Source organism: Nyctibius grandis, chromosome 17 (genome assembly GCF_013368605.1).
Source record: "Nyctibius grandis isolate bNycGra1 chromosome 17, bNycGra1.pri, whole genome shotgun sequence".
NCBI lineage: Eukaryota > Metazoa > Chordata > Aves > Nyctibiiformes > Nyctibiidae > Nyctibius > Nyctibius grandis.
The window spans coordinates 8,130,709-8,157,858 of record NC_090674.1 but is presented as its reverse complement, the minus strand read 5'-3'; the positions used below and the strand labels follow the sequence as shown (position 1 = coordinate 8,157,858).

Here is a 27,150-nt window from a genome sequence, read left to right as displayed (position 1 = left end):
GCCGCACCCGCCGCTCGGCCCCGGCGCGGGCCGCAGCCGCCGCCCGGTATGCGGGGGCCGGCGGCCGGCCGGGAGCTGCTGGACGACGCGGAGAACGAGGAGGACGTGTCGGGTAGGTGGGGGGGCGGGCGGGGGGCGCGGGGCTCTGCCCTGGGGCGCGGCCCGGCCGGGGCAGCCCCCCTCGGCCTCCCGCCCGTCGGTGCGCCTGACGAGCGGACGGCGGTGCCGTTGCGGCGGCCCCGGCGAGCGGGGCGTGCCCGGGTGCGGCGGCCGGAGCTGGCGGCTCTGGCTTCGGCCGGAGCGTCGGGCTGCGCCCTCGCGGTGCCGCGGCTTCCTCTCGGGGGGGCCGGGGTCGGCCCCGGGTGCCAGCCCCTCCCTGCGCCCCCGGAGCCCGTCCCCCCGCTCTGTCCCGGCGGAGGGGCTGTCCCGGGCCCCTTCTGCGGCAGGACGGGGGCTCTGCGGCACGGGCAGGGTCGGGCTGGTCCCGCCGGGGTGGGTGACCGGCACCACCCGGCTCCGCCATCCCGGTGAGCTCGGTGGAGCTCCAGCGCTTGCCCCGCTGGAGCCGAGACTGGCACGGCTCGAAGCCAAACAGGTCTGTCCCGACGGCTGTGGAGTGTTTTACTGCATAAGCTTAGAAATTAAAAATAAAAACACTGACGTAGGCCTTAAAGAGATGGAAAGCCTGGCCGGGGTGCTGGGCCTCGCTGGGCTTGGGGAGGTGCCGGTGACCGGAGGTGAGATCGTGTGTTGGGATCGTGCCTCTGCCCGGGGCTGGGGTCCCTGAGCTGGCGCACGCGGCCCGGCTGGGTGCCCGTGGTGCTCCCCGAGCGTGGAGCCACGGCAGAACAACCTCCCGTGGGCCGTGGCACCCGTCTTCCACGCAGGGCCTTCCTCGTCCTCCTTCGCCTTCTGTTGAATCTGTTTTAATGGGCTTTACCTGGCGATCCCGAAGGTAAAAGCCTGGTGCTCCCTGAGCACCTGCGGGCCCGGGTCAGGAAGGGCAGGCAGGGCGCGGGGGCATCCCTGTGCCCCCATCTCCCGAGGGCAAAACGCAGACTGCCAAACTGGGGTGTTTGTGTGCGAGCAGCGTTGGGGCGTACGCTCCTGGGCAGGACGCTGCCAGGGCTCCCTTGGGGCAGCGGTGGAAGCCGGTGGTCGCAGGCTCTCTGGAGAGGCCACAGAGCTCCTGGTGCTGCCGCTCGGGTGTGCTCCCCTGAGAGGATGAACACGGACACGGTGTCCTGTGTGCCTGTGCAGTCCGTCCGTGTGAGCTGTCCCTTTTGTCCCCAGAAGAAGACGATGGGGTGCTGGAAGGACTGGATGAGTTTTTTGTAGAAGAGCAAGTCGCTGTGCAGAAAAAAAAGAAATCCAAGAAGCTGAAAGACGGCAAGGCTGCCAAAATCAAGAGGAGGAAGAAGGAGGTAACGCTGCATGCTCTCACGCCGGGCTGGGGGGCTCCTCTCGGCCGTGGCACAGAGGCAGGGTGCTCAGGGTGCTCGTGGCAGCACCTTTGGGTGTCTGGATGGAAAGGGGGAGCGTTGTCAGGGTGTGCCCTTGCCATGCAGGTGCTCTCCTGGCCCAGGGCGGTGAGCCAGGGGCTCTGGGGTGGAAATCTGCCCTACGAGCGGTCTCTGGGGAGCAGCTGGGGGAAGCAGTGGCTGCGGTGCCTTCCTGCGGCGATGTGGCTGCCCCCTCCCTCGGCAGGGACCCGGCAGTGGCGCCTGCGTGCGGTGGTGCTGCCCGTCCCCTCTATCAAAGCCCTCCTGCCTGCGCTGCGGTGCAGCACCTCCTTGCTGGTGTCTCCGGGGACAGGCAGTAAATCTTTCTGGCCCGTCCTGTACCGACGTGGCGTCTGGGGCTTGTGTTTCTGAGGAGGGAGATGAAAACCGCTGCGCTGGGGGCACGGCCGGGGCAGGGCTTGGGGGTTTCTGCAGGCATCGGTGTCGGCCGCGCTTGTCCAGGGCGTTTTGCAAGCGAGACAGCGTAGGGGCTTCCAGGATTTGGCACGTGGAAGTGCTGTTGGGCTCCCCGTGCCTCTTCCATCATTGGGTGGATATTTTTCCTATGCTGCTTTTCTAGGGGGGAAGAATAAAATAAAACCCTGTGGTATTTTCACCGCTGTCGTTTGCTGTCGGTGCCGGCCTGCCTGAGCCCAGCAGGAACCTGTGCGGCTTGTGCCGAGCCTGGCTGCTGCCTCGCTGGGGGTGGGCAGAGAGTAACAGGCTGGACATGGAGCGTGCGTGTGTTTCTGGTTGGTGTCTTGGGTGGGCAGTGGGAACCAACCTGGGTTCCGCCTGCGGAGACCGTTCCCTCGCCCATCGAGGCCAGGGAGAAGCCGGTGCTGTCGCCGCTGGTGGGCACCGAGCAGCCCCAGGCCGTGGGGTGAGGAGGGACCTGCGTAAGGTGACGGGGCTGCGGATTGAACCTCGGCGTGTGGAGACGAAGGTCCTTGTCAGAGCAGGGAGCGGAGCATCAGTACTGCAGCAATTGCCATGGCAACCGGCGATTCCGTGCCCAACCACAGCTGTCGGTAGCCCGCGGCAGGGAAGGCTGGGCTTGTTCTGAGCCCAGAAGGGCCAGAGCTCGTCATGGCAGCGTGGGCTTTGGGGCATTACCAGGGGCTTGGCACCGTGGGGAGGGCGCAGCCCTGCCCCGAGGAAACGCTTCCAGATAAACCACGGGTTCCTTTCTGTCTGTGTCTCCCGTGGCCAGGCGGTTCTTGCTGTGCCCACATCTGATCTCCGTGGTGTTTTCCCACAGCCTAACGGCAGGGTTATTCGAGGGAGGGTTGGCTGTGGCTGGTGACGGCAGTTGCTTCGTGCTGGCTGGGAGGGTTTGCTGTCGGGGAGCGGAGTGGGGGCAGGCCCTGCTCCTTCTCCACTGTCACTTTCCGTTTTAGGGGAGCAACAATGAAATGTCAGACAACGAAGAGGAGATCGAGGAGAAATCTGAGAGTGAAGGGAGTGACTATTCCCCCAACAAAAAGAAGAAGAAAAAACTGAAGGACAAGAAGGAGAAAAAAACAAAACGGAAGAAGAAGGATGAAGAGGAGGATGACAACGAGGATGGAGGGCTAAAGGTACCAGAGATTCCTTTACCCTGAGCTGGTGCTGGAGCGTGAGGCCGCAGGGTGTGGCCGGGTCCCTGCGAGTTACCTCGTGCAGAGCCGGAGCGCGTGGCAGACCCAGCCTTGTGCTGCTCCTCTGCAGAGCCGCGGTCATGTCTGTTCATATGTCTGTAAATCCACAGGAGCCCAAGAGCTCGGCCCAGCTGATGGAGGAATGGGGCCTCGATGACGTCGATTACATTTTCTCAGAAGAAGATTATCACACTCTGACTAATTACAAGGCTTTCAGCCAGTTTCTCAGGTAGGAAACTGGGTCTGGATGGGGCGGTGGGCCGTGGTTGAGGTTTGGGCATTGCTCAGTGAAGTCAATTCTGCATCGCGAGCTCCTTGTTGCATCTCCCTGCCTGACTCAGTCCTCAGGACTCCATCTTAGTCGCAGGATTGACTGGGAAGCAGCTGGAGTGTGTCTGTCTCCTCTCTCTCTCTCTCCAAAACCCCATTTATTGTCTGTGCTTATTTGAAAAGTTTCATGAGAAAAATTGAGTGGCAATAACAAATTTTTGCTTGTCCTGCGAGCCATTGAAAACACAACAGGTATTTCAGGGAGGGGTGGTCTCTGAGGAGGTTCAAGTGTGCTCCTTCATGTATGTTTGCTTGTTTAGTAAAGCCCTGGTTGCTGCTGCCTTCCCAGCGGAGCTGGTACCACTGTGCCACAGCAACCTGCTGCCACGAGGCTCCCTCTCCCCTGCCCTGCAGGCCTCTGATCGCCAAGAAGAACCCCAAGATCCCCATGTCCAAGATGATGACCGTGCTTGGTGCCAAGTGGCGAGAGTTCAGTGCCAACAACCCGTTCAAGGGCAGCTCGGCAGCAGCGGCGGCCGCGGCCGTTGCCGCGGCTGTGGAGACGGTCACCATTGCCCCGCCGCTCGCCGCCAGCCCCCAGCAGCCCGCCTTGCCCGCCGTCATCAGGAAGGCTAAGACCAAGGAGGGCAAGGGTAGGTGCCCGCCGTGGTGGGCTGGGCGGAGGGGCTGTTCTCACTGGTGCCACGGAGCCAGCCAGCCAGCCACATCCAGGCTGGCAAAGGTGGGAAAGCGTCTCTGGGCAGGAGATGTGCTTCAGCAAACTGGGCAAGCGAGGGCGGTGCCAGAGGTGTGTCTGCAGCTCCCGTCCCCTTGCCGAAGTCCCAGAGGGGGCTGTGGTTTGTGCCCGATGGCAGATCGCCCTGGCAGCCCCTGGACCTTCTGGGCTTTTGGCAGTTTGTGGCAATTAATGCTGAATTTCATTCTTAAATCTTAAATAAGTGATTTGGCCGTGTGTTTCTGTGCCGTCTTCTCTCCTGGGGGATTCTGCAGGGTGGTAAAGCCCTCCAGAAACCAGCGGTGTCCTCGGAGCCCAGTGTGCAGCTGGAGAGGACCTGTAGGTTAGCGGCACTAGGGCAGGGGTGCGTTGGCAGAGCAGGTGTGGTCTGGCCAGATGAACATGCACCATCTGGCAGTGGAGCCGGGTGCTTTGTCTCCGAGATGGCACGGAGTCCAGTGATGGAACGGCGCTGGCAGTAAGGCTGCAGCTCTTCTTCAGAGTAAAGGGGTTATTCTAGCAGTTGGGTGGGAGGTGACTGTCTGCAAAGCCCACTTGCAAGGAGCGAGCCAGCCGTATAGATCTGCAGGAGCCCCTCTGGAAAGGGTCTGATTTGTACCCAAAGGGCTCTCCTGCTGGAAGCATCTTCCTCTTCCTGACAGCAGATTGGTGCTGCTTTCCCCACGCGTGGAAGGGGCTGTGCGAATCGCTGTAGGAGCTGGGCAGGAGTGGGGAAGGGAGGGGTCTCCCTTTGGGCCGTGTTCCTCCTCGGGAAGGTCGCTGTTCCACTTGTGCAGTCGGTTCCTGACGCCTCGAGAGGTTTTGAGCAAGCGGCTCGGAGCTGCACGGTGGGCTTGGCACAGCGTCCCTGCCTCTCCGTGGCCCCCTCTTTTCTCCCTGCCTTGCAGAACCCCCGGGTCCCTCTTTGGTGTTCACAGCCCTGTGGGCTGTTGTCCCTCTCCTGGATCCCAGGGCAGATGCGTTTCTCCCCCGATTCTTCCCAAGCACTGGGTCTGGGCTTGCAGCCTTGTGCCCCAGAGGACGTGCTCTGTGGATGGTGTGAGCTGCTGCCCTGCTCCCCGTGGCCCCCAGTGCACTCTCATCTTCCCTGTAAATCCTGGGGTTGGGTAGGGGGTGATGTGGGACGGCTGTTTGTAGAGTACCAAACAAGTGTTCTCTTCCTCCAGGTCCGGGCGTGCGGAAGAAAATCAAGGGCTCCAAAGATGGGAAGAAAAAGGGAAAGGGGAAAAAGATGGCAGGCTTCAAATTCCGGTTTGGAGGAATCCCCAGCAAAAGGAAAAAGGGCTCCTCTGTAAGTGTGCGTGGGGCGCGGCAGGGAACGAGCCCTCCCCTAGAAGCCCCCCTCGGGCAGGGGCTGTCACAGCCTCCTTCGTGCCCCTCGGCCAGGCGCCAGCCTCTGGTCAGCGTGTTCGATCGTCCCTGTGGGAGAGAGCTGTGTCCAGGCTCGGATTTGTAAAGATGTGTCTGAGCACAATTTCTGCTAAAATTGTATAACCACGTTTAATTTCAGTGATGAGGTTGGTCACGCCATCATTTCAGATTTCACTTGCAAAGGAATTCTTCAGGGCTTGCTCTCCAGCTGAACCGTACGTCAAAGGGAATTATCCAATGCGTTAATGACATTAGCACAGCCTGCCTCCGGGCATCTGTGATCCCGCAGCGTAGCCCAGGGGTACCAGAGCTTCCCAGTAAGAGCAGGGCAGCAGGGCTCTGCTGCAGTCTGTGTGCTGCAGTCTGTGTGCCTGCTCGTGTCGGCACACGGGTATCAGGTGTGTTTTACAGAATGGCAGAGCATTTTAAAGAATAAATCTCTTAAATAGCTATTGAGTAGGGGTGGGACTCTTGTAGGTTTTGATAATATTATTGACCAAAATCCCGTTAGTTCACCCTTACTGGAGCTCGCTGTCCCTCCAGCTCTAGCTCACATAACACAACCTTTGTGTCAGAGGCTGGAGGGAAGGAGCAGTGCGAGGCAGCCACTCGCTGCTGTGTCTTTTCAATCCTGCATCACAGAAAATCCCTCCTGTCTCCGGGTGCACTCTAGATCCGGGCATGAGCCTTTCTGAGGGTTGCAAAGAGCTGGGGCTGGCTCCTGCAGCTGGAGCACCCGATTAGCAGTGTGCACATTGGGGATTTGCATGCACAAGTCTCCAGAATAAGAATTCAGAGGCGTTGTTGGGCTTTGACGCCGCTGGGTGCGGGGCCTGTTTAATCCTTTCACGTGAAGGTCAGGCGTGACTGCCTACGGGCACGCACACAGAGGGGCTGGCACGGGATGAGATGTGTGTTGAGAGAGGGAGCCCAGTTCTGCCAGGCAGTGAGGGGGGCCCTGGCTGCCCAGCAGTGGGAGCGGGGGGTCGTGTCTCTGTTCTGGGTGTCTGCACCCAGGATAACGTGGTCACAGCAGTGGGCTCCTGCAGCTGGCCGATGCCCGCGAGGTGCTGAGCCCTTCCCGACGTGCCTGGCACCCTGCGGTACCTCTGTGCTTGGTGCTAGCGGGGAGGGCGGGCTGCAGGGGAAACCCAGAGCCTGCCTCTTGTCAGGGAGGCCCACCAGGGACCTGACTCATTGATTTATGTGTTTTAAATGCTCTCTGAGGTGTGCTCGGTGACTGGGCATTGGTGGTGCTGTGAGCTGGACAGGCTGTCCCTGTGCTGTGCTGAGCAGTAATTGCCCTCAGGCTCTTGTGACAGTCTGGATCTACGCGGGGTGATCGCCTGGCTGGGACATTGATCTGGCAGAGGAGATTTCCCTGTGTCTTAATGCCCTGTGGCACGCTCCTCCGAACCCCGTCTGTCTGTGCCAGGAGCGCGCTCCCCCTGCCACCGTCCCTGCTGCCCTGCCCAGCCTGTTCCCGTGGAAGGGAGGGTGCCCCGAGGGGCTCAGCCGCTGGGCGATGGTCCCACGGGGCTTTGCGGGGGTCTTGGGGGGTTTGTTCCGCTGCAGAGGAGCGATGGCTGGGGTGCCAGCGCTTGGACTGTGCGTGCTTTGGTTTTCCCCTCTGCAGAGCGAAGAGGAGGAACGGGAGGAATCCGACTTCGACAGTGCCAGCATCAACAGCTCCTCCGTGCGCTCCGAGTGCTCGGCTGGCCTCGGGAAGAGAGGGAAGAGGAGGAGAAAGAAAAAGAGGAGTAGGCCATCCTTTGTACTCTGTTGCTGTTCTGTTTGGGCTTCCCTCTTCAGATGGTGCTTTCCCGGCCCTGGCAGCTCCAGGCTGCGTCTGGCGCTGGCTCGGTGGGAGAGGATGTGCTTGTGCTCGTGTGGGGTGTCCAGACCCGCTGCTGGTGGGCTGGATCCTGCTGCAGGGTGCCGGCTCACCCCACGGTGCTGGCAGAGCAGCCCGCCAGCAGGCTTTCCCAGCCAGCTTTCCCTCCGAGCCTCTCTCCAGCCATCAGCCACTGCCTGGGGCTCACCTGCCCCCGAGCCAGCTCTGTGCCACTGCTCAGAGCTGCTCTGGGAGAGCCGTGGTTGCAGTGCTCTGCCCTGCTGTGGTGCCGTGGCTCGCAAAGCCGGCCTGCCCCAGCCACCCCGGGCACCCCCTGCCTGCGCTTTGGACACCGGGGTGCGTCACGGGCAGCGTGGGCAGCTGGCACCGTGCCTGCACGTGTGATCCTGACAGGATTTGTCCTCTGGCAGCAAAGTTCCAGGGTTTGTGGAGGTTCCAGGGAGGTGATGTTGTGAGGAGCAGCCCCTGGAGAGATGTGGCTTGTGGCAAGCTGCTGGGGGAGCAGGGCAGGCTGCGGGCGAGAAAGCGTTGAGACGAGGGACTTCTTGTCTGCGTGAGACGTGCAGTGAGCAGCGGGCAGGCGGTGGATCTGTGGTAGCGGTGTAGGAAGAGGGAGGCACGCAAGCAGCGGTGGGAAGCGTCTGTCGGGGTCTGCCAGCGGCTGCGTGGCCACGTTTGTGTGCGTGTTCCTCCCTCCCTTCCCTGGTGGAGGGCTGTGGGTGGACTCTGAGCGATGGCACCTCCGTCCCCGTGCTGCCGTTGAGAGCAGCCCCCCTGCGCCGAGCTGCCCCAAGCCCCGCTCCGAGCGCGGACGGGGACTGCCGGGGCCCCGTGCCGCCCTGCCAGGCTTCCTGGTGCCGTCCTGCCCAGTTTCCCACGCTGTCTTTGGTTTCCCTTTCTACTTTATGTCCTCGTTCGGGATGAGATGCTTCAGATCCAGGCGCGTCCTTTGGCTTCTTAGCTTTGCCGATGAGTTTTTGCTGCCGAGAAGTGGACGGGCGGCTGCTGGGCTGGGGGACGGTTGGTGCGTGGTGGTGGGCAGCCTCCCCGTCGGTCGGTGAGGCAGGGCTGGCCGGCTGGCTCCACGTCTCATGTGTGAAGGGCATCGCTTCTCCTCCCGGCTTGTTGCCATACGAGGGCCCTCGTGCTGGAGCCAGGCAGCTCCTGCCACGTGCCGGAGGAGCAGCAGGTCTGAGGTCTGCGCCGGGAGTTTGTAGCAGAGCTGGGAATTGAGACGAGCCGTTGTGGCACTTGCAAGGCCTTGTCCCTCCCTTCCTCTTCCCTCCACGCTGAGTTGAGGGAGCTCCTGCCTCTGTGCCAGCGAGCACCCAGGAAGAGCAGAGTCGTCCCAGGAGAGGAGGCCACCTCCTCCTCCTCGGCCACGTCACCCTTGCATGGTGCGTTTGCAGTTGGTGGCGCCGGTACCTGGGGAGGTTTCTCTGACTGGCCTCCCTTGCAACCTCTCCAGGTTCTGGCGTTCTCCATTGAGAGCCTGAAGGAACCAAAGGATGATACAGTGTGGAGAGAGAAAGAGAGACAGAGGTGAGATGATGCTGTGTGCAAAGATGGACTGTGGTGCTGAGGGACAGAGAGGTAGGGGGACGTCACAGGAGGGGTCCGAGGCGAAACGCTTTCCGTGTTTCCTTAACTGTGTCGTAGAGGAGCGAGTGTCCCGTTCCCTCCCGGGAGAGCCCGCGGCTCTGCCGCCCCCTGACCCTGCGCCTGTCCCTTGCTTGCAGTCGAAGAAGGGGACGGGTACGAGACGGACCACCAGGACTACTGCGAGGTGTGCCAGCAGGGAGGGGAGATCATCCTGTGCGACACCTGTCCTCGCGCCTACCACCTCGTCTGCCTGGACCCCGAGCTGGAGCGGGCCCCCGAGGGCAAGTGGAGCTGCCCCCACTGCGTGAGTGGGGTCGGGGCCCCGTGGGCGCGGGCGGGCGGGCGGCGGGAACCCTCGGCGTTACGCTGGCCGTGCCTCCCCAGGAGAAGGAGGGCATCCAGTGGGAGCCGAAGGAGGATGAGGAGGAAGAAGACGAAGGCGGCGAGGAGGAGGAGGAGGATGACCACATGGAGTTCTGCCGGGTCTGTAAGGACGGAGGGGAGCTGCTGTGCTGCGATACCTGCCCGTCCTCCTACCACCTCCACTGCCTGAACCCGCCGCTGCCCGAGATCCCAAACGGTGAATGGCTCTGCCCGCGCTGTACAGTGAGTGTTACCAGCCTTCCTCGCCCGTCCCCTGCACCCGCACCCGCCCGGGAGAGGGTCTCCCGGCCGCCGCTGCCCCTCGCACCCTCTCCCCCTGCCCTGCCGCGGGGCTGGCGTCCTGCCCCTGGCCTCAAGCCCCATCCCTGGGGGAGCATCACGGCTGGCTGCGTGCACTCGAGGTGGCTCTGGCCGGCTCTGCCACCTCTGCAGCCTTCCCGTGGGGACTGCTGCCTGCCAGCATCCCCGCCAGCTTTGGGACAAGGTGCCAAGCCCCATTTCACGCACAGCCTGTGCAGGGGGGCCTTTCTGCCCGGCGGCAAAGCCCTTCCCCACAGGGGCTGCAGCTCGGCCGGCCTCTGCCCGCCCCACTCGCCCTTGCCACCTCCTCTCTGCCCCGTTAGAAACAGCAGCTGAGTGGCTCTGCCCGGGCACCGCTCTGCTCGTGCCCGGAGGGGGTAGATGCAGCCAGGCTCTGGCACCGTTCAGGTTGCCCGGTTTGCCACGCTTGGCTTGCCGGGGCTGAATCCGTGGTCCCTCTCTGCCCTGGGCTCCCCCTCTGGCAGCAGCTTTGGGTGCAGGCCGTGCCCGCTCCCAGCAGCCCTGGCCGGGCTCTCCGTGGCCGGCTGCCGTCCGCTCGGCGTTGCGAGACCCCTTCTGCCTTCCAGCTCTGCCCTCCTCCTCCCCGCAGCCCCTGACGGGGGCTCACCTTAAACTCTGCGCTCTTGCCTGTTTGCTTTTTTACCCCCCAGTGCCCTCCCTTGAAGGGCAAAGTCCAACGCATCCTGCACTGGGCCTGGAAGGAGCCGCCGGCCGCCCCGCTGCCGCCCGCGCTGCCCGCCCCGGCCGCGGAGCTGGCTCTGCCCCCGCCGAAGGTGCCGGGGGGGCTCCCGGAGCGCGAGTTCTTCGTGAAGTGGGCAGGCCTGTCCTACTGGCACTGCTCCTGGGTCAAGGAGCTGCAGGTGAGCCCGCGCGTCCCCGCCGCGGTGCCCCCGCGTGGTCCCCCGCCCCGGGCTGAGCGCGGCTCCCTGCCGCCGCAGCTGGAGCTCTACCACACCGTCATGTACCGCAACTACCAACGCAAGAACGACATGGAGGAGCCGCCGGCCTTCGACTACGGCTCCGGGGACGAGGACAGCCAGCGGGAGAAGCGGAAGAACAAGGACCCGCAGTACGCCAAGATGGAGGAGCGGTTCTACCGCTACGGCATCAAGCCCGAGTGGATGATGATCCACCGCATCCTCAACCACAGGTGAGGGGCGGGAGGGGGCCACGGGAAGGCGCGTGCCGGGGTGCCTGAGCCCTGGCAGTGCCGGCGCTGAGCGACGCCGCTGTGAGCCGGGGAGGGAGATGGCGAGGGTGAGCCCTGCCGCGCTCCCGGGGCCCCGCGAGCTCTGCAGGCGAAGCTTTGAGCAGCAGCTCTGTGCTCTCCATGGGTTTTCCCTTCATGCACAGCTCTCAGATGGTTTACCGTTAGCTGAGCCCCTGGGTCTGCCTGCTGCGGGGTTTATGTGCTCAGCTCTGTTCTTCCCCCTGGGGCTGGGAAGTTCTTGCCGTCCTGCAAAGCCAAAATCTCTGGCTGGTGGAGTTTCAGCTGCTGGCTTGTCTCGAGGTCTCTGTTGCGTGGAGGTTTGCCCCCGAGGTGAAGCCAAGGCCAGGGTGAATCCACACCTGCCTTATTTTCATTTCCGCTACCTTGCTCGTTAAAATTAGAGATAATACATTCTCCCAAAGGTGGGTGCACAGAGTTGTCCCGCTCTTCCCAGACATGGTTTGGGTCCCTGTTACAGCCTGATCATTCCCTAAATCGCTGCTGCAGCCAGTGATGGGTCTTGCTCCCATCGATTGCGCCCTGTGGCTGCTGCCGCTCTCCGAAGCTGCTTTGGAGCAGCCCCTTCCCGTGCGGGTCATTTGCTCCTCTCAGAAGCCCCACGGCACCTCTGCACTCAGGGCAAAGGTGAGGCACTGGCAGGGACTGGTGTCCTACATGTCCCCGAGAGCGTGATTCCCACTTACCTCCTGTGGTGACGGGGACGGTGCCTGAGGAGAGCAGTCAGAGCAGGTGCCTGGGGCCCTTACAAAGCCTTGGCGTTCGCGTTCCTTTTCCCGCGTGTGAAATGTGCTGTGCAGGTGGCTTTTGTGCATCGAGTGGCTAGAGATGCTTTTTTGTTGAATTCTACATTTCAGGTGGCAGCTCTGCTCGGAGGCTGCTTGGCAGGAAATAAATCAAGCTGCCTGGCTAATTTTCGTGCGAGCTTTACATTGTCTGCTAATCAGGCAAGGGTTTTTTCTCCGTGGACGTATAATCAGTCTCAGTAGTGTGTGTATTCATTTTTCAGCGTAAGTGAATGCTGCAGGAGAAAGAGGGTGAGTGCTGGTGTGTACCCAGTCCTGGTAGCAGGAAAATGAAGTGGTTTGGTGAAATGGAAGAGCAGCCTTGAAAGCTTAATGATTTAACAGCAGGCTAAGAGGCGTTTCACCTGGAAAGTGTCGATACGTTCTTTATGTTTTTCTGCCTCTGCTTGGGTGTCGTGGTCTGTCGGTAGAAGCAGAGGGTGAAGCATCCAGTCCTGTGGAAGCAGGTCATGGCCAGCTGCTTCCTGGGTGTCGGGCGTCCTTCACTGTCTGGGTTTTTGTGCCCTGCCTTACAGCTTTGATAAAAAGGGAGACGTCCATTACCTGATCAAGTGGAAGGACCTGCCCTACGACCAGTGCACCTGGGAGATGGACGAGATAGACATCCCCTACTACGAAAACCTCAAACACCTCTACTGGAACCACAGGTACGAGGCAGCCAGCGGTGGAGCCGGGGCAGCCTGCGCGGGCGTTGGGGACAACCAGGGACTCGGAGGTGTCCCCTTCTGAGCACCTGATGAGATTGCTGTTCTTCATTTTGGATGACGTTGCGTGGACTATTGGGAGGGGAAAATTATCACTCCATGAGTGCCCGTGGTAACTGGGCCAGAAAAGCTCCCGTGGGGAGAAGACAGTGGAGTTTGAGAGGCGTTTGTGTCCCTCGGCGTGGGGACCGGGGGGGGATGCCCGCCTGCCTTTTCCTGATGCACGCTGGCTGTTGCAGGGAGCTGATGCTGGGGGAGGACACGCGTCCTCTGAAGAAGCTGAACAAGAAAGGGAAAAAGCTGAAAGAGGAGAAGCTGGAAAAGCCTCCGGAAACACCTCTCGTGGATGTGAGTGGGGATGGCGGGGGCAGCACAGCGGGGTGTGAGCCCAGGGAGAGGGGCTCTGTCTGGCCACCCCGTCCTCTTACCTTTTTCTCCTCTAGTTCCTTCCTGGTTTTTTCATTCAGAGCCCTGGGGTGGCTTCGCTGTGAGGAGCCTGGGGGCTGGGCTGTGCTGGGGACCGTGTCTGCATCTTTTTTGGGGCTGTTTGGTGTCACAAGGCTAAAGAGGCATGCGCTTGGCCACAGAGAAAGGAGGGGGAGTTGGTTCTCACTGCTCCTTGTCGTGTCTGTCTCTTTTCAGCCTACGGTGAAGTTTGACAAGCAGCCGTGGTACATCGACGCCACGGGAGGCACGCTCCATCCTTACCAGCTGGAAGGGCTAAACTGGCTGAGATTTTCTTGGGCCCAAGGGACAGATACAATCCTGGCCGATGAGATGGGGCTGGGGAAGACGGTGCAGACTATTGTGTTCTTGTATTCCCTGTACAAGGAGGTGAGTGGAGCATCCAGCAGCCCCCGAGGCGGCTGAGAGCTGCTCGGCACGGGGAGAACAGCTTGGGCTTTGTCTCCCCGAGCAGGGCCACTCGAAAGGGCCGTACCTGGTCAGCGCCCCTCTCTCCACCATCATCAACTGGGAGCGCGAGTTTGAGATGTGGGCGCCCGACTTCTACGTTGTGACCTACACGGGGGACAAAGAAAGCCGGTCGGTCATCCGGGAAAATGAGTTTTCTTTTGAAGACAACGCCATCCGGAGTGGGAAGAAGGTCTTCCGGATGAAGGTGGGAGCTAAGTCTGTGCCCTGCCCAGGACTTTAACCATCAGCAAGAAGGGGAGAGGGCAGAACTTGACCTGGAGGGGGAGGTTGGTTATGTCCCTAATCGGGTGTTTTCCAAGGAGGGAAGCTGGCACTGATTACAAATGCAGGAGGTTTGTGATGAGTTTTAAAGATTTCTGCCAGACCTTTTCTGTTTCTGTAGTCTAACGTTCAGATGGGTACAGATTTTCTGCTGGCACGACTCGTGCCTGGGCCCTGCTGCTGGCGCTGTGCAGAGCAGTGCGGGCAGCCCCCCCTTTTCTCCTTGGGTCACACAGAGCAGCAGCAAAGGTGGAGGCCGTCCCGTTCCCTGCTCCCTCACCCCGGCTTTTCTCTCGCTCTGCTCCTCCAGAAGGAAGCGCAGATCAAGTTCCATGTCCTGCTCACCTCCTACGAGCTGATCACTATCGACCAGGCGGTGCTGGGCTCCATTGAGTGGGCCTGTCTGGTGGTGGATGAAGCGCACAGGCTGAAGAACAACCAGTCCAAAGTAGGTAGCAGACGTTTGTGAGTGATTTTTGTGGTGTGGCTGGTGCCCAGCACCAGCGGTCTGCTGCTCCGTGCTTTCCTCCCTGTGAGCAGAAAGATGCCCTCACCTCGTACAGGCTCTGCCTGGGGCCCACTCGGTGGGTTTGCTCTCTTTAACATGCTGTGGCATTAAAAATCCTTCAGCAGTGGAAGAGGCGGCAGCCTGGCTGCCTGCCTGGCAGCCTGACAGCCCTTTGATGAGCTGTTGGGGAAGGGAATCGATCCCTCTCCTTGCTCTCCCCTTTGCCCCAGGCTAATGCAGCCTCTGGCCCCTGGGACCTGCACACAATCCCCCGTGCAGGAGGAGGCAGGCGGCGTGACCCGGGGACGTTCGGGGTGGCTGCCTGTGCTCGGTGGGGGCGGCTCGGAGCAGGTCTGCTCCGCGTGCCCGGCGGGGGAGAGGTCACTGCCGAGTCCCTGTGTGCGCAGTCTGCAGAGTCCCCAGGTGACTGATGGGCTCCTCGGAGCTCTTTTCCCCTAACCTCGTTTCTTTCCCCAGTTCTTCAGAGTATTAAATAGCTACAAGATCGATTACAAGCTGCTGCTCACCGGGACTCCGCTCCAGAATAACTTGGAAGAGCTCTTCCACCTCCTCAATTTCCTGACTCCGGAGAGGTTTAAGTAAGTTGCATCAGTTCCCCCACCCTGAGAAGGGAGAGCCGCAGGGACTGGGCTCAGCAGAGGTTTCCACCTTCCTGGGGCACCTGCCTGCGCGGGTGCCTGGACCCAGTCACTGCTGTGCTGGTGTCACTGGTGGGCGCCGCGGGCAGACGGCAAAGCGTGTTGTTGTAGCAGCTACACACACATTTTATGTAACCCCAGATTTATTCCCATCCACTACTACTTGTTGGGGTCCTGTGGGGAGGTATTGCCTTGCTGTCGGTCAGGAGGTTTGTGAGTGAGGAGCTGAGACCTGCCCTTCTCTTCCCTCTCTCGGAGGTGCTTTGGGGAACTTGTTCAGGCCTCGTGTTAGTGCATTTAGTGCGAATTTCCCCTCAGCCATGAGTGTGACTCCTTCATCTGGCTTTTGTTCTGCTTGAGGAGCGTTTCCTCATGGCTTACCGTGAGAGCTCTGCTGCTTTTTAAGTCATAAAGAAACAGTTGTTTTTGCTCTCACGCGTCCCGCTGTCACTCAGCACTGCGTGGTTGTGGCTGCTTTCGCAGTAACCTGGAGGGGTTCCTGGAGGAGTTTGCAGACATCTCCAAGGAGGACCAGATCAAAAAGCTCCACGACCTGCTGGGTCCCCACATGCTGCGGCGGCTCAAGGCAGACGTGTTCAAGAACATGCCGGCCAAGACGGAGCTGATTGTGAGAGTGGAGCTGAGCCAGATGCAGAAGTGAGCAGCTCCAGCGCGGCTCCCCGGGGGGGTCTGCGGCACGGCGGGGTGTCGGGGGGGTTCAACAGCCCAGAGACACCCCGCTGTCCTCAGGGCTGCTGCGGGAAGAGCTGGAGCGATTCATGCCTCAGCGGGGAGCGCGTTCAGCCTGGTTAAACTGAGCTCCGCGCAGTCCTGGCTGCTCGGCGGGAGGCGTTTGATGCGTGGCGGGCTGTCAGCTGGCTCTGCTAGTGCTGGGGGGCACGGAGGAAGCACCGAGGCTGAACCCCCTTGTGTTCTCAGCACTGGGCACCAGCCTGTGCCGCCGGCTGGCCTGGCGTCACCCTGGAGCATCGCTGCTGCCCCGGGGAGCGCTCGCTCGGCTCCCTTTGTGTGGGGCTGACTCGCTCAGCTTCAGCCTCTTCTGCCGAGACTGGGGGGCTGGCAGGGAAGGGCACGAGACGGGGGGACTGGCAGGGAAGGGCACGAGACGGGGGGGCTGGCAGGAAAGGGCACGTCGCTTCTTCCCAGCACGGTGGGGCAGGGCTCGGTTCACACCCAGCAGCACGGAGCGTTCCCAGCCGCTGTGCCCCCACATCCGTCCTGTGTACAGGGGCTGTGGTGTCCACAGAGCCACCAAATAAACCCGGGCTGAGGGTGCTGAACCATCGCTTTTAAAAAACATCCAAATGTCCCTTTTGAGGCTCCAGTGACACGAGTGGGGTTTAATTCAGTGCTGTCCTCTTCGTGCCAGTCTGGCCAAATTAACCCGGGTGTCTCTCTGTCCCCACTCCCGCAGGAAGTACTACAAGTTCATCCTGACGAGGAACTTCGAAGCCCTGAACTCGAAAGGCGGTGGGAACCAGGTCTCGCTGCTCAACATCATGATGGACCTGAAGAAGTGCTGCAATCACCCGTACCTCTTCCCCGTGGCCGCGGTGGTATGTCAACTGTATCTGACCCGGGAGACCTTTCACAATATTGTGTGTGAGCGGTTGGTGGGGGCTGTTTCCATGGCCCTGCTTTGGTTAGCGGTGTGGGTTTTAATGTGGGTGGTTTCATACGAGGATTTTGTCTTTGAAATGCACGTGAATTTCTCCGTGAAGCTGACGAGCGTTGTCCTCAAAGAGGCTAACGGGGATGCCTTCACAGGAGGCCCCGGTCCTGCCCAATGGATCCTACGATGGGAATTCTTTGGTCAAATCTTCCGGGAAACTGATGCTGCTCCAAAAGATGCTGAAGAAGCTGCGGGACGGGGGTCACAGAGTTCTGATCTTCTCCCAGGTGAGCTGTGCGGAAGGATTAATAATAAATATGTTTTAGAAGGATTTTTTTCTGTCCTATATGAGAATTTTGTGCTAGGAACAGATAGAGATAGGTGGAAGAGCTGGCGGCAGCTTGTCCCCCAGGCAGCACGGCAGCCGTGGCAGTCACGATGGATGGGCTGCGTCCCAGCTCCCTCCAGAGGGGCTCCCTGTCATGTTTAAAACCCTTTTATCTGTGGGTAAAGAGGAGATAACAGTAACAGTGCTCCCCTTCGGGGAGGACCGCTCAGACACCATTCCCTCACGCCAGCAAAGCTGCCTCTAGAAGACAAGATGCGAGTGTCGCTCCCTGGCAGTTGCTGGTCAGCCGTATTGTGCTGTTGGTGGCATGACCACCACGGTGGCCTCTGGGCTGGGGCAGGGCAGGACCCTGGGTTGCGCGGGGGGGACAGGGAGCCGCTCATGCCAGCATCGCCTCGCCCTGCAGATGACGAAGATGCTGGACTTGCTGGAGGATTTCCTGGAGTACGAAGGCTACAAGTACGAGCGGATAGACGGGGGCATCACCGGGGGCCTGCGCCAGGAGGCCATCGACAGGTTTAACGGTACTCGCCTTTCGACCTCACCGGGGAGGGGGCGCGGGGTGGATCCGCAGCACGTGGCCAGCAGCGGGTGGGCTGGTGTGCCCCGGAGCCCCGGCGTGCCGTGGGACAGGCAGTGAGGGCTGCCTGCGTGTCGGCTGTGCCACACCTGGCAGGTCCAGCTTTCTGAGGTGCAGGGGCTGCTCGTACCGTGTCGTTACGCCCTCGAGCTGTGTCCCACAATGAACGCTGAGCGTCCCTGCCTTTCCCTTCAAGGCCTCGGTACACGACAGACCTTCCCCTTCAGCTCTGCAGCTCCATTTTCTGCAGTAACTGGTTCCCAGGGAATGATGTACTTTCACCCCTTGCCTTCCCTGCTTGTCGGCTCAGCCCAGCGGTCCCCACAGTTCTACCCCCAGAGCGCGGTGCTGCACCTTCCCACGTCAGCTGTGCCGCTCTCTGTCTCACCGTTTGCCCCCCGTGGGTTTGTCTTTCTCAGCTCCTGGTGCTCAGCAGTTCTGCTTTCTCCTCTCTACCCGCGCCGGCGGTCTGGGCATAAACCTTGCTACGGCCGACACAGTCATTATTTATGACTCTGACTGGAACCCCCACAATGACATCCAGGTTTCTGACTTTTCCTTTTCCTCCCCGTGTAGTAAGTACCCCCGAGCTCTGCCCTCTGCACACCCTGCGCAGGGAGGTCGGTCTCCTCTTGAGAGCTGCCAACGCTTTCAGCTGTATTTGTGGGGCGCGTTTCTGCTCAGCAGCCCCTTGCCCTGGCCTGTCGGCAGTGGGGCAGGGACCTGGCACATCAAACTGTCTCTCTTCCCTGGGCTTCTCGCTCTCTCCTGCCACTTGTTCGCAACCAGGCGTCCCCTCCTCTTTCGGGGAGCATTGCCAAAAGCTGGGGGCAGCCCCTAGCCGAGGGGAAACGGCAGCTGGAGCAGGCGAGCAGCCAGTGCCTCTGAAAAGAGTGAAGAGAAATGCATGTCCCTCCCGTGCTTCCCGGCTGGGAGAAATCCCTCTCCAGAGCTGTTGCCATCCATCTGTGCCAGCCTTGCCTGGCCCTGGGCCCTGGGCCAGAGGAGGTGCTGGTGCAGGAGCAGCGTGGCCCTGGTGCCGCGGAGCCGGAGGGTCCCTGGGGCGGCGTGCCCTCGCTGCCTGCCCGCAGACCCTGCCGTGGGGCTGGCACAGGGACGCTGAGGAGCCCCTCTCGCCCCCCGCCGCCCCGTAGCAGCCTGAATGCTGAGTTCGACCTTTGTGCAGCCCCGACCAGCGTCGCTCTCCGCCCGCAGGCGTTCAGCAGAGCTCACCGCATCGGGCAGAACAAGAAGGTGATGATCTACCGCTTCGTGACCAGAGCCTCCGTGGAGGAGCGCATCACGCAGGTGGCCAAGAGGAAGATGATGCTCACCCACCTGGTCGTCCGCCCGGGGCTTGGCTCCAAGTCGGGCTCCATGACCAAGCAAGAGCTGGACGACATCCTCAAGTTTGGGACAGAAGAGCTCTTCAAGGATGATGTGGAAGGTGAGGCCGGGGATGCTCTGCGTGAGGCAGGGCCTGGCTGAGCTGCTGGGGCTCACTCTCCTCCTCTTACACCCGCAGGCACGGTGTCTCAGGGGCAGCGGATCGCCATGCCCGATGCTGTCACCCCTTTCTCTGACACGCTGTCAACCAAAGGGGGTGCAGTGACTCCCGGCATGAAAAAAAAGCACGGGGGCCCCCCACCAGGTGTGTAGCCCCCCTTGTTGGGGCAACCTGTCCCCCTCCCTGAGCCCAACCTGAGCTCCCCTGGCTCTGGGAGCGGCTGCCTCTGGCACGGTGATCCGCACCTCCATCGCCCTCGCTCTGCCCCCCAGGTGACAATAAGGACGTGGATGACAGCAGCGTGATCCACTACGACGACGCTGCCATCTCTAAGCTTCTGGACCGAAACCAGGACGCGACCGATGACACGGAGCTGCAGAACATGAACGAGTATCTCAGCTCCTTTAAAGTGGCCCAGTATGTTGTGAGAGAAGAGGACGGTGTGGTAATGTGCTCAGTATCACGTCTTACAATCGCACCTCTCTGTACCTCCCTCTGTCTGTGTTTCTTCCCCTCCCTCTCTTGTTCTCGCGAGTGTTTCGGTGCGGGCAGGACTCCCCCCTGCTCTCTGTCTCGCTGTGGCAGGACTGCTGTAGGTTGTTCCAGACCTGGGGGTCCCCGGGCAGAGCAGGGACAGTTGTCTCTGTCCTGTGCAGCCCACGGTGCGCGCCGGGCTCTGTCCCTGCCGGCACAGGACTCGTTTTGATCAAAGCATCCATGGGCACCTTCCTCTGTCCTGAAGGCCCTTCCCCTGCAGGCTGGGGGTGGGCTTGGTGCTGCTTATGCAGTGCGCTGCTGGGATCTGAGCTGCTGTCAGAGTTCAAGGAGAGTCTGGACAACTCTCTTAGTCATGTGGTTTCGTTTTAGTCCTGCGAGGAGCAGGGAGTTGGACCCGATGATCCTTACGGGTCCCTTCCAACCTGAGATATTCTGGTGGCTTCCTTTCTCCATCTCCCAAGCTGGTGGCAGGCTGCCCTTCTGGGGTCAGAACCTGCAGGTCCACAGCTTTCCCTCGGTGTGAGCGCGGGACAGGCAGGGGGGTGATGCGGGCAGGTCTGCGGCTGCCCCATCTCCAGCCTCTCGTTCCCTGCTGTGCAGGAGGAGGTGGAACGCGAGATCATCAAGCAAGAGGAGAACGTGGACCCCGACTACTGGGAGAAGCTGCTGCGGCACCACTATGAGCAGCAGCAGGAAGATCTGGCCAGGAACTTGGGGAAAGGGAAGAGAATCCGCAAGCAGGTCAACTACAACGACGCCTCGCAGGAGGACCAAGGTACGGCCGTTGGGCTCAGGCGGGCAGCGTGGGTCGCCAGCTGTTCCTCAGCAGTCTGGTAGACCCGTGGCTCTGTGCTGCCCAGATTGCTGAAGTTTCCAGGATAGAAATTCTTTGAAGATTTTTTTTTTTTTCTTTTTATTTTTGGTTTGTAAATTCTCTTTTTGTTGAAAGAATTTTGGAAAAACCTGTCTGTGGGGAAAAATATTTCAAATTGTTTTTTTTTCTGGGTAGGGGAGTATTAATTCTGGAAAACCTGAGAGTGTGATTGCCTGGTTTTTGCTGTGTCCTCCTCTCTCGCTGACTGGCACCGGGTGCTCTCGCCTGCCCTGTGTGTCCCTCCCGGGCAGGGTCCCGCTCCCTGGGTGCTCTTAACCTGGCTTCCCTTGTGCTCTGCAGAGTGGCAGGACGAGCTCTCCGACAATCAGTCCGAGTACTCCATTGGCTCCGAGGATGAGGATGAAGACTTTGAAGAGAGGCCGGAAGGTCAGAGTGAGTTGATGCGTTTGATGCTCCACGGGATTTCGCTCTGCGGGAAGCCCCCGGCTCTCGGGCGCAGCAGAAGCATCGGGGTTGAGGGACTGGTGCACTGCTGGGCCCCCGGTCAGGGGGAGGTGTCCCCGCCTGCCTGCCAGGTGAGGAGGTGCCCGGGGCAGGGAAGGCAGCCGGCTGTTCCCCTCACTGGCCGCTGCAGGACCTGGGTCTGGTGGCCCTGCCTGGTACGGGTGGGTGGGGGGCACCCTGCAGCCAGGGCTGCGGCTCTGCCCAGGGTCGGCTCCGGGACGCCTGGGGCACGGGAGCGCTCTGGCCGTCCTTCCTCGCTGCTGGGCCCGTCCATCACGGAGGCTGCTTGTCTCTAGGTGGCAGAAGGCAATCCCGGAGACAGCTGAAGAGTGACCGGGACAAGCCTCTCCCTCCTCTGCTGGCGAGAGTTGGGGGGAATATCGAGGTGAGTGTCAGCCTCAGCCAGAGCACGAGTCGTGAGTCTTAAGGGCAAATGTGGCTTCTTTAGCCTTCACCATTCTAATTACGTGCTTGTAATAGCTGTACAGGATTATAGGTGTGTATGTTAATGAAAAACTGAACCGTTAAATACAAGGCAGCAACTCGGAGCTGGCATCAATCACCTGCTGTGGGAGTTTGTGTAGTATCCAGGTGAATTAGTCTCTTCTCCCAGGTAACAAGCGATAGGACAAGAGGAAACGGCCTCAAGTTGTGCCAGGGGAGGTTTAGATTGGAGATCAGGGACAATTTCTTCACTGAAAGGGTTGTCAAGCACTGGCACAGGCTGCCCAGGGCAGTGGTGGAGTCCCCATCCCTGGGGGGATTTAAAAGCCGTGGAGATGTGGTGCTGAGGGCCATGGGTTAGTGGTGGCCTTGGCAGTGCTGGGGTAACGGGTGGATCGATGGTCTTGAAGGTCCTTTCCCACCAAAACGGTTCTGGGATTTTATGATGCCACTGTGCCAGGGCTGCCTGGGGCTTGTGGGCTGGACTGCTCCATGCCAAGTCCTGGTCCAGCACCCCTGTAACAGCCACGAGGCTCTGAGGTGCCACACGCCCCGAGGCCGCGTTGTGACCCTCCGCTCCCCGCAGGTTCTGGGTTTCAACGCCCGGCAGCGCAAGGCCTTCCTGAACGCCATCATGCGCTGGGGCATGCCGCCCCAGGACGCCTTCAACTCCCACTGGCTGGTCAGGGACCTGCGAGGGAAGAGCGAGAAGGAGTTCAGGTACGGGGGGTCCCGGGCGGGCAGGGCGAGGGCTGTGGTTCCCTTTATGATGGGCTAAATTTTAGCCTGGGCATGAGACCCTGCCCTCACCCAGGGGTGAGAGCAGGCAGGTGGGCGCTCAGCTCAGCAGGGGCCACGCTGGGCTGAGGTCTGCTCTCCTTCCGCAGGGCGTACGTCTCTCTCTTCATGAGACACTTGTGTGAGCCCGGGGCAGACGGTGCCGAGACGTTTGCGGACGGCGTCCCCCGGGAGGGGCTGTCGCGCCAGCACGTGCTGACTCGGATAGGAGTCATGTCACTAGTAAGGAAGAAGGTGGGTGAGTAAAATCTTAGATGTACCGTTTCAGGTGTGTCCTGGGTGTCGCTGGCTGCTGAATGCCTCTTGCCAGGGCTCCCCTGCTGAACCCCCCTGGCTCAGTGCCCGTTGTTGGCATAAACGTATAGGTGATGGTAACGCAAACTGCCTTTCAAACCCCGCCGCTTCTTCCCTGGGAGGGACATGGGATGAGCGGGTATTTAATGGAGAAATCACGATGGAGACGTGCTGGGTCTCGGAGCTGCAGTGTCAGCTGTCGTGGCGGGGTGGGTGTGGGGTCCTGCCACGTGGGTCTGCGGGTGCAGCAGCCTGAACGCGCCGGCTCTGCGGCACCGGGCTGGAAACGCCTCCGCTGTGTTTGACTTGATGGTGTGTGTCCGCCCCAGGTCCAGGAGTTTGAGCACGTCAACGGGAAGTACAGCACTCCAGATCTGATCCTCGAGGGCCCGGACAGCAAGAAGCCCAGCGAGATTGTGTCTTCAGATCCCAACACCCCGGTCCCGGCCAGCCCGGCACATACGCATACGGGGCCCGTGGCCCTCGCAGGTGGGTGCCTACAGGCTGCCAGGGGCTGGTGGCTCTGGTCTGCCTTGGGAAGGGAGGTGGGCCAAGACACCAGAAGGTCTCGCAGGTATCTGCCTGCCCTGGCAGCATGCGCAGCCCTCTGGGGCCCTGTTCAATAGCTTCCTTGCTTCGCCGTTGCTACAGACAGGATAGAAGCACAGCTCGGGTTCCCGGAGGAGAGGGACCAAGTGGAGCAGAAGCCCAGGAGGGTGTCTGACAGCCAGGTAGGGTGGCCTCTTCCAGCCTCTCCTCTGGGAAGCCTTCTCGTGGCCTGCCTGGAAACTTGGAGCTCCCTGAGGAAGGGGCAGGGCTGGGCTGATGTGGTGTGGGCGCTTTGTGTTAAGGTGCCCGCGAGTGCCGAGGTGGAAAGCGAAGAGCAGCCAGAAAGCTGCGACAGCACGGAGAAACCGAGGGAGGAGAAGCCAGAGGAGAGCGAAAGGGCTGAGTCTTCTCCCGAGCCCGTGGGGAAAGGTGAGTGTCGGTGGCTCGGATGAACGTGGTCCCGGTGCACGGGCTCCCCTCTGGGCCGTGGCTGGGGCTTCTAAATATGTTTTCTTGATAAAATGCAGAAGAATATTCTGTTAGAAGTTCTTCAGACACCTTGAACATACAAACAGTATAATCACTTTAAAAGGGAAGGTCTATCCAGACAAGTAAGTTGTTCCCTGAAGAGCATTTTGCACGTTGGGCTTTTCTCATCGTCCCGTTCCCTTCTGCAGATGAGGGGGTTGAAGAGACAGAGAAGCCTTTGGAGAAGCCCGAGTTGAGCAGCAGCCCAGCGAAAGGGGAGGACAAGGAAGTCAAACCAGGTGAGGGGCGTGGAGGCTTTGGGGCGAGGAGGGGTGCGGAGGGTCCCCAAAGCAAGGGCAGGGGGTCGGCTGTGGAGCGGGGCGCGGGCTGGTGGCTTCGACAGCGGCGTTAGTGGGGAGCTCCTCTGGCAGCCGACAGGGCAAGGGTGGCACCGGTGGGTCTTGGTGGGGTACAATTAGACAGGCGCCATTTCTTGTGTTTGCCAAGCAGAGGATGCCAAGGTGGAGGAGGAGCAGAGCGAGGCGCAGCAAAACGGCGACCGAGAGGAGGAGGAGGATGGAAAGAAGGATGACAGGAACGTCAACTTCCGCTTCATGTTCAACATTGCGGATGGTGGATTTACAGGTGAGGGCAGGAGGCGAGGCACCGGCCGCTGCTGCGCGGGAGCTCTGACCCTGGGCAGGAAACGGAGCCGCTCAGAAAGCAGCGAGGGGTCTTGGCTACCTGGGAAATGTCACCGCTTGCCCTGCCCGAGGCACCGCGCGATGCCCCGGCCGCCCCGCCGCCTGACCGGGCTGCCTCGCTCCCTCCGCAGAGCTGCACACGCTGTGGCAGAACGAGGAGAGGGCTGCCATCTCCTCCGGCAAGATCTACGACATCTGGCACCGCCGGCACGACTACTGGCTCTTGGCAGGGATCGTCACGTACCCTTTGGCTCAGCGGCGAGGCGCGGGAGGGCTGTGCGGGGCACGGGAGCTGGGGTGATGGGCAGGGAGGGGGCTTGGCGCCGCGGTGGTGGGCACGCCGTCGGCCGGCCGGTTCTGCCCTTGACGCTCCCTCGGCACCAGCCACGGCTACGCCCGCTGGCAGGACATCCAGAACGACCCGCGCTACGTGATCCTGAACGAGCCCTTCAAGTCGGAGATACACAAGGGGAACTACCTCGAGATGAAGAACAAGTTCCTTGCCCGGCGGTTCAAGGCGAGTTGTGGGTCTAGGGCTGGTGAGTCCTTACTGGGGGGGGGACCAGAGCGGCGCCCCAGAGCCGAGGGGCAGCCCGCCGGGGGGTGCACAGCAGGGCAGGGGCTGTGCTGGCACAAACAGCCTGGGCAGCTGGAGCCGTACTGGTTTACACTGGTGCGAGGTCTGGTCCTGACTCCTTGCCCTCCTGTCCCCCGCCAGTTGCTGGAGCAGGCGCTGGTGATCGAGGAGCAGCTGCGGAGGGCTGCGTACCTGAACATGACCCAAGACCCCAGTCACCCGGCCATGGCGCTGAACGCCCGTCTGGCTGAAGTGGAGTGCCTTGCCGAGAGCCACCAGCACCTCTCCAAAGAGTCCCTGGCTGGGAACAAGCCCGCCAACGCTGTCCTCCACAAGGGTGCGTGCCCCAGGGGCCGGGAAGGGTTTGCCACCCCGCTGACCATGGGGAAATCCAGCCGGGAGGTTGTCCCCATCTCGGTCAGGAGCTGCTGCTCCTCCCCAGCTCCCTTTGCCGGCGAGGGCTTGGGAAAGCCGGGGGTGGTGGGGTCCGTGGTGCTCCTTGCCATCGGCTGCCGGCTGCTGGAGCTCACCAGTCCCCAGGGCTGGGATGCCGGGGGTCTGGTGGGCGTCCCCCCGGCCTGAGCGCCGCCTCTGCTCGCAGTGCTGAACCAGCTCGAGGAGCTGCTGAGCGACATGAAGGCCGACGTGACGCGCCTGCCCTCCATGCTGTCCCGCATCCCGCCCGTGGCCGCCCGCCTGCAGATGTCGGAGCGCAGCATCCTGAGCCGCCTGGCCACCCGCGGGGGGGACCCTGCCGCCCAGCAGGTCAGCGGGGACGGGCCCGAGCCCCTTGCCGGGGGTGGCGGTGGGGCCGGGGCTGCAGGTCAGCGGCTCTCCTCCCTCCTTCCCTCCCAGGGCTCCTTCGGCTCCTCCCAGATCTACAACAACAACTTTGGGCCGAATTTCCGAGGTCCTGGGCCGGGCGGGATCGTCAACTACAGTCAGATGCCGCTGGGACCGTACATTACCGGTAGGTCGGGGTTTGAGCGGGTGCTCCCGGGAGCATCGCCGCAGGACGGCGGGCGAGCGAGGCGTCTCCTCTCTCTCACAGATATTTAGCCGTTCCCACGACTTGCCTCCGCAGCTCCCATCTCCAGCCGAGGTAGGGCTGCGCTCGCTGCTCCCCGCGCTCCCTTCGCCGGGGTCTCGTGGCCACGTGTGCAGACACGCAGTGGGGCGGGGGCTGTACAGGGGCTCCGCTCCGGGACCTGTGTCTGGATGCGGCCTCTGGCTCAAGCATCCATAGCAGGTGCCGGCAGCGGAGGCAGGAGTGGGGGGATCCTTCCCAAAGCCCCTGGGCTGCATGCCCGAGCTCCCCCTGCCCCGGGTTTGGCGCAGGAGGGTCCAGAGCCTGGCTGACGGGCAGCTCTGCCCTCTCCTCACAGCAGCGACAGCCGCCCCGTCGCTGGAGGAAGGGCAGGGGCCGTGCCGGCGTGGAGGATGAGCTGCTGCCGGGCTCTCCTGCTCCCGCTTCGTGTGCTTGGACCGACGCGGCCCCCACCATCGCCGGAGCGGCTCGGCCAGGGCTTTCATTTCCGTGTACGTTTTTTGCACTTTCTTATCGAAGACTTGAAGAGTTTGTGTGGGCGGGGAGGGAGGCAGGGTCACCGTGTTCGTGTCTGGTTTCGTTGCCGCGTGTGGGGTGCGAGGGGAGGCCGGCGGGCGCCTGCTTCCCAGCTGCTCTGGGGCACCCCGTGCCCGTGTCCTCATGGGGTTGGGGCAAGTGCATGCCCGCTGCGGAGCCGTGGCAAGGCCGGGGGTCCGGAGGTGACGTGGGCGGGAGGGGGGGATGGCTGGGATGGGGACACCTGCGAGTGTGGTGACACCGGCTGTGCCGCGGTGGCGGGCTCTTGCTTGAGGCTGATGGCAGCTCTCGGAACACCCCACGGTCCCTTCGTGCTCCCTGTGTCCCCATTTCTGTTCTCTGTGTTTTAATAAACCCGTTGGGAAGGAGGCGGCGAGGGCTGGCGTCGTGCCATGGGGGCACAGGCGGCTGTGCTGGCGGTGACGGGGTGGCCCCGGGGGGTCCCAGCTGCGGTCATGGCCCCTGCGCGGTGCTGCCTGCACACACGGGTGCACACACACACGTGCACACCCGTATACCTGTATGTATAGATCCATTGGTAATTTTCATACATGTGTGCATATATCTACATACCAACATGTATGTAGCCGTGTCAGTATAACTACATGGGTATGTACACATCTGTATACGTATGGATATGTACATATAGCCATGTAGATATATATGTATATACATATCTACGTCTGGGTGTTTGTATACCCATTATCTATGTGATGTTTAGAGCAGTGAGCATGTATGGCTACGTACATGTATTGATACATACAAACAGGTATTGATGTCTGTATAAAGAGGGTGTAACTGCAGGGACAGAGGTGGAGGGAGATGCACCGCTGTACAGACAGCTGGAGACATGTATGTACGCACCCTTGTAAGGTGCACACGTGTGCGTGTGGATACATCCAGGTGTAAGTGGAGCTTGGGGTACCTGTGGGTACCGCGTGTATCCACACAGCTCCTGGCAGGCGTGCGCTGGGGGGGCTGGGGTTGCTCACACACACACAGACCCCTCCAGACCCCCAGC

At 61.3% G+C, this 27,150-nt stretch overlaps 1 protein-coding gene across 6 annotated transcripts; it reads left to right on the top strand.

Moving 5' to 3' along the window:
• Positions 1-11: 11 nt before the first annotated feature.
• Positions 12-26,498, top strand: CHD5 (chromodomain helicase DNA binding protein 5). Of its 6 annotated transcripts, none has more exons than XM_068414278.1 (42): positions 12-112; positions 1,297-1,424; positions 2,903-3,082; positions 3,253-3,371; positions 3,827-4,065; positions 5,336-5,460; positions 7,177-7,300; positions 9,135-9,301; positions 9,382-9,603; positions 10,353-10,562; positions 10,641-10,852; positions 12,252-12,383; positions 12,680-12,788; positions 13,083-13,274; positions 13,360-13,560; positions 13,948-14,085; positions 14,623-14,744; positions 15,288-15,461; positions 16,240-16,381; positions 16,593-16,724; positions 17,193-17,310; positions 17,786-17,910; positions 18,582-18,813; positions 18,892-19,017; positions 19,146-19,318; positions 19,972-20,146; positions 20,546-20,638; positions 21,007-21,095; positions 21,741-21,874; positions 22,042-22,186; positions 22,576-22,735; positions 22,898-22,977; positions 23,098-23,224; positions 23,473-23,562; positions 23,771-23,908; positions 24,099-24,207; positions 24,352-24,484; positions 24,686-24,881; positions 25,146-25,309; positions 25,400-25,514; positions 25,596-25,646; positions 25,930-26,498. In XM_068414278.1, exons 1-41 carry the CDS (start codon positions 49-51, stop codon positions 25,601-25,603), a joined length of 5,862 nt encoding a protein of 1,953 aa, XP_068270379.1. In that variant the 5' UTR covers positions 12-48; the 3' UTR covers positions 25,604-25,646; positions 25,930-26,498. The 6 variants fall into 6 exon arrangements, with proteins under 6 accessions (XP_068270379.1, XP_068270380.1, XP_068270381.1 ...); XM_068414279.1 differs by having other exon boundaries at positions 1,294-1,424; positions 13,951-14,085; XM_068414280.1 differs by having other exon boundaries at positions 1,294-1,424; positions 20,546-20,632.
• The last annotated feature ends 652 nt before the right edge of the window (positions 26,499-27,150 follow it).

Coding starts and splice junctions, on each gene's coding strand:
- CHD5 (XM_068414275.1), top strand. CDS start 49: ATGCGGGGGCCGGCGGCCGGCCGGGAGCTGCTGGACGACGCGGAGAAC. Junction 13,561..13,947: donor AGAAGGTCTTCCGGATGAAG/GTGGGAGCTAAG, acceptor CTGCTCCTCCAG/AAGGAAGCGCAGATCAAGTT. Junction 24,208..24,351: donor CTCTTGGCAGGGATCGTCAC/GTACCCTTTGGC, acceptor CCTCGGCACCAG/CCACGGCTACGCCCGCTGGC.